Genomic DNA, 5,000 nt, shown 5'->3' with positions numbered 1-5,000 from the left:
AAGACAGAAAGGAGGATCCCCCAGGATTCCCATCACGCAGGCTGAAGTAGGAGCCACGTTGTGTAGCTTATAACTCCCGCTTTGTGCCGGATTCAAATTTTACATTGCTCCGACAATGAACTCGATTGATTTAAACGTCGCTGCTATGTGGTCTCTGTTCGATTTGTTCGTTACCGTGATGATATAGATTCATTAAGTGTCTGTTCTATACACTTAATGTTGTCCTCTCCCAAAACACGGCAAAATCTCCAGGAGAGAATGCACCCGAGTACAGCTCAAGTATTAAGCCTCTGCAAACATGCCGGAGCTTTAGCCAAAAACCTCTCTCAATGATTCCACTGTCAGGCTCTGTAGAGGGAAAAAAAAAATAGATTTTAGCCACACACATGTAGTATGTGTTATAGTATATATAATTATCTATATATATATAGATATAGATATATAATAATATAAGATAATATATATAATATAGTTATATACATAATAAAATAGATAGATATCAGATAAATAGAAGTATATATATAAAATAATATATATATAGTATATATATAATATATGATATGATATATATATATATATAGAGATAGTATATGATATATATATATATGATATATATATATATAATATATGTTATAAATATATATATAATAAATATAATATATATATATAATGATATATATATATATATATATTTTATATATAATATATTATATAAATATATATAGATATATATATATATATATATATATATATATATATATATATATATATATATATATAAATATAGATATATATATATATATATATATATATATATATAATATATATAGATATATATATATATATATATGTGTGTGGTGTGTGTGTGTGTGTGTGTGGTGTGTGTGTGTGTGTGTGTGTGTGTGTGTGTGTGTGTGAATTCTATATTATATATATTACATATATAATTATAGTATATATATTATATATTATATATACATTTATATATATTATATATCTATAATATATATTATATATCTATAATATATATATATATATATATATATATGTATATATATATATATATATATATATATATATATATATATATATATATATATATACTATATGTAATATATCTCCTTCCCAATCAGACCAATATTTGTGTTTGATTTTATATCGCAATGCTAAAGATATGAAAATGGAAGTCTTCTTCATGACTTACCTTCTCAGTCAGCCTTTTCAAACTCAAGCGATTTTTATCTGGTTTTGAATCGCCATGATGTCCAAGCGCTGGAGAGCGAGATGGAGAACTGGATCTGAAACGGAATTAACTTTCATTTTTCACAGGCTTTAAGATTCAACTTTGGGAAGAAAGGGATTTGTATCACAGCTTAAACAGTTTTAAAGTTTCATTAACGGCAAAAAATGGGAAATCCTCAGCAACATCTACAGTAAAATGCTGCCCACCTTTCCCATCTTCCTGGTGTGTGTGGCCTCTAGGCATTTGGTCAGCCGAGTCATCCGTTCCTTGTGGTTCCGGTGCCAGCCCTCGAAAGTCTGCCGAGACCTGGCAGCTCTGTCCTCCCCGCTCTCTGCTGCAGAGTCTTCGGATTCCTCGCTCTCCTCAGATTCTTCAGCCAAGCCTCGCAAGACACTTTCTAGATCAGGGGTCTCTTCTTCCTTTCTTTCAAGGAAAGCTTCCAGGGTTTTAAGTTCCCCCTGAAGGTCTCCCATCAGGTCTCCGTGAACCTTCAGAAGCCGCTGGACGGCGGCATTTAATACGTCTCCCTTCCTGATCAAGGAGAACGTCTGCAAGCGACGGAGTTTCAGCTGAACTACGGCGTCCTCCTCCTCCCTCTGGAAGGTGCTGACGGCCTCCTTCAAGGAAACGACCTCGCAAAGGTCGTTGGGGTGATCCACTACAGTACACTCCCGGCAGAGCCCGGTTCTACACGTAGCACACCAGAACAGCCGGAAGCCACCATGAGCTGAACAAAAGCCTGCATAAAGAGAGGGTTTCATTTCACCTGCGGATTCCACGAGGGGCAGCTGCTCCCCCGACGGAGTACTCCGGCCTTCCTCCGGCCTCGCTTTCGACGCTGCCATCAGTCGCCGCGAGCGTCACTGGCGGAAGAGGTGCACGTCAGGGGCGATCTACAGGGTATAAATATGTTCATTAATGAATGAATGAACACACTCACACACACATATATCATAAACACACATACACATGTGTATGTGTATGTATATGTATATGTACATGTATGTTTATATATATATATATATATATATATATATATATATATATATATATATATATATATATATATATATTTATGTATGTGTGTGTGTGTGTGTGTGTGTGTGTGTGTGTGTGTGTGTGTGTGTGTGTGTGTGTGTGTGTGTGTGGTGTGTGTACACATACACACACCACACACACGTGCGTATGTATATATAAACAAACGTGTATGTATATGTGTATATATATATTATATATATAATTGTATCTTTGTATATACATATATACATATATATATATATATATATATATATATATATATATATATATATATATATATATATATAATTTAAATAAACATGTAGGTATATGTTTATATACACAGCTATTTATATACACATATATGTATATATATGTGTATCACAGGCCATCACATAGCCAATGTGCTTGAAACTTTCCCCGAGATCGCTCTTCCTAATAGCCAAGAGCAACTCATGTCAGAGGGGGGGGGGGTCCTAGACCTTACCTTGGCCACTGCGCCTCTGGAGGAGAGAATCAGATGGTGTGTCGATGAGACTGTCATAGTGACCATTATGGCACTGTTACTACCCTCATGGATGCTGGCCCAGCCCATATGCCACAACCAAATCCTAACAGACAAGGCCAACTGGCAAGCCTTTCAGAATGCCTTGGCCCACTGTCTTGAAAGCAATGAAACCCCACAGAGTGAAAACGTGGAATTGCTTGAAGCCAGACTTATCAATGCCATATATCAAGCAGCCTCACAGACCATACTTAAAACTCGGCCATGGTCCAGGAGTTACAATGACGAGATTAAGGAAGTCAGCCACAGAGTGAACATGTGCAGAAAACAATTCTGAAACCCTGACAACCTAGCCCTCCTAAGGGAAGCAGTCAGGGATGCCAAGGAAACTGCCAAACTGGAGTCAGGCAGGAAATGTGGCGGGAAATTTGTGCAAGTCTTTTGACCGCCGAAACACCCTTACAGAGCTGTGGTAACGGGTCAGGCGAGCTACTAGCCGCTCACCCCAAGGTGCACACACCACGACCCTCAAATAAAAAGCAAACGGGAAGGGTGCAGGAGTTCTCTGCGAGAACAAGCAACAACAGTCTGCCAGCTGGACTGGAGGGCAAACCAACAACGCCTACAACCAGGCAGACTTGCTGATATCAGAGAGAGGGCAGCCGAACCCGATAACTCAGTTGTTATCTTCTTTCTGAGGGAACTAAGAAAAAACCACAGAAACAGTTCTTGCACAGCCCCGGGTTCTGATGGGATCTCGTACCCCATCATTCCCCACCTAGGACTGGCAGGTGAGCTTGCATTCCTGCAACTCATCAAGTCCTGGGAAACTTCTACTCTCCCCCAGAGCTGGAAGAGGGCTATCCTAGTTCCCATCCCAAAACCAAAGGAGCCAGGGAAGTAGCGCCCCATCTCGCTCCTCAGCTGTCTGGGCAAGACGGCCGAGAGAATCGTTCTAAACCAACTCCAATGGTAAATGGGACCCCCACGTGAAACACTTCCATGGGTTCACAACACAGCACACACAACAAACAGCATAGCCACGCTCTTAAGCACAATCAGCACTGGCACTTCTGTGGTAGTATTTCTAGACCTGGAGAAGGCTTTTGAATTAGCAAGTCCTCTTGCTATTCAGGAGACCCTGAACCAGAAGAGAATCTGAGGAAATGATTGACCGGACCCTCTCCTTTAAAAGAGGAGGTCCTGTACTTGGTTGACCGAACAAAAGCAAGATTGTCTGTCATGAGAGCAATGACTGGGAGACACATAGCTAGACAAGTACTAAGATCATTCTATGTACATGTCATCCTTCCATTGTGGACTATGCTTCTGTCCCCCTGATTGCCACAAAGCCAAGATTAAAGAGAAATTTGGAGACAGTTCAAATGAAAACTGCCAGGATTCTTTTGGGGCCCAAGGTGGACGATAGCCCTCAACCTCCATAGAGGCAAACCTTCTCCCCTCTGGACTCAAGAATTGATCTAATGGCAGCTCAGTTCCTTTCAAAGGTCATCCAGGCACCCATGAACCCAAATATGAGACAAAAAATACTCAGAAGCCTAGAACAAGACCAGGAGCTGTTTGTAAACAATTCCTGGCTGCCCCACACACCCAGAGTGTTGATACGCTATCAGCTCAAAGAAAAGTACTTGCCAAGGCCATGGACTCGCCCAACCCCGACTTTATTGAAGCCCCGGACACAAACCTTTATCGAGTTCTCTGTTATGAACTTGTCAAGGAGAAGGGAATCGATACACCCTGCCTAGTCTGAAGTTAAGAGGGCTTTGCAGCCATCACTCCTGCGGCTAGTAGAACCTACTTCACGGATGGATCAGCCCCTTAAACCACACTGCAGGCCCAGCTATGCAACAAAGGATGCACACAATCCATAAGGGTAAGAGACAAACACCTCGCTACAGGCAGAGGCAGCTGCGATAATGGGAGCCTAGCCCACGAGTCCCCGAGGGAAGGGGACGTGGCCATACATACAGGGCTCGAGGGTAGCTAAGGACTGTCTACAGCAAAGCTTACCCAAAGACAACATCAACCTCCTGACCACTGTGCTTACCATAGCACAGAGGATTCTTGCTCAGGTAGAAGATTAATCATAATCTGGGTCCCTAGCCACATAGGCATCAGAAGGAATGGGCTTGCTGACAGACGAGCTGACATTGACAGGGGTATCCCCAAATCCCAGGATCATAAATCCGAGCGAAAAATTTAAGGCAGAAGTAT

At 41.0% G+C, this 5,000-nt stretch overlaps 1 protein-coding gene across 1 annotated transcript in view; it reads right to left on the bottom strand.

Annotated features, from left to right (window-relative positions):
* Window positions 1–1,238: 1,238 nt before the first annotated feature.
* LOC119575647 overlaps window positions 1,239–5,000 on the bottom strand; it is a 45,884-nt gene continuing 42,122 nt past the window's right edge. Inside the window, exons 3-4 of the mRNA XM_037923278.1 lie at window positions 1,450–2,106; window positions 1,239–1,298 (exon numbers count right to left, since the gene is read on the bottom strand). Coding sequence (XP_037779206.1) covers window positions 1,239–1,298; window positions 1,450–2,088 — 699 coding nt within the window. The 5' untranslated portion in view covers window positions 2,089–2,106. The remainder of the gene's footprint in view (window positions 1,299–1,449; window positions 2,107–5,000) is intronic.

This window comes from Penaeus monodon, chromosome 7 (assembly GCF_015228065.2).
Source record: "Penaeus monodon isolate SGIC_2016 chromosome 7, NSTDA_Pmon_1, whole genome shotgun sequence".
NCBI lineage: Eukaryota > Metazoa > Arthropoda > Malacostraca > Decapoda > Penaeidae > Penaeus > Penaeus monodon.
The sequence above is the reverse complement of the archived record's forward strand: the minus strand, read 5'-3'. Positions and strand labels throughout refer to the sequence as shown.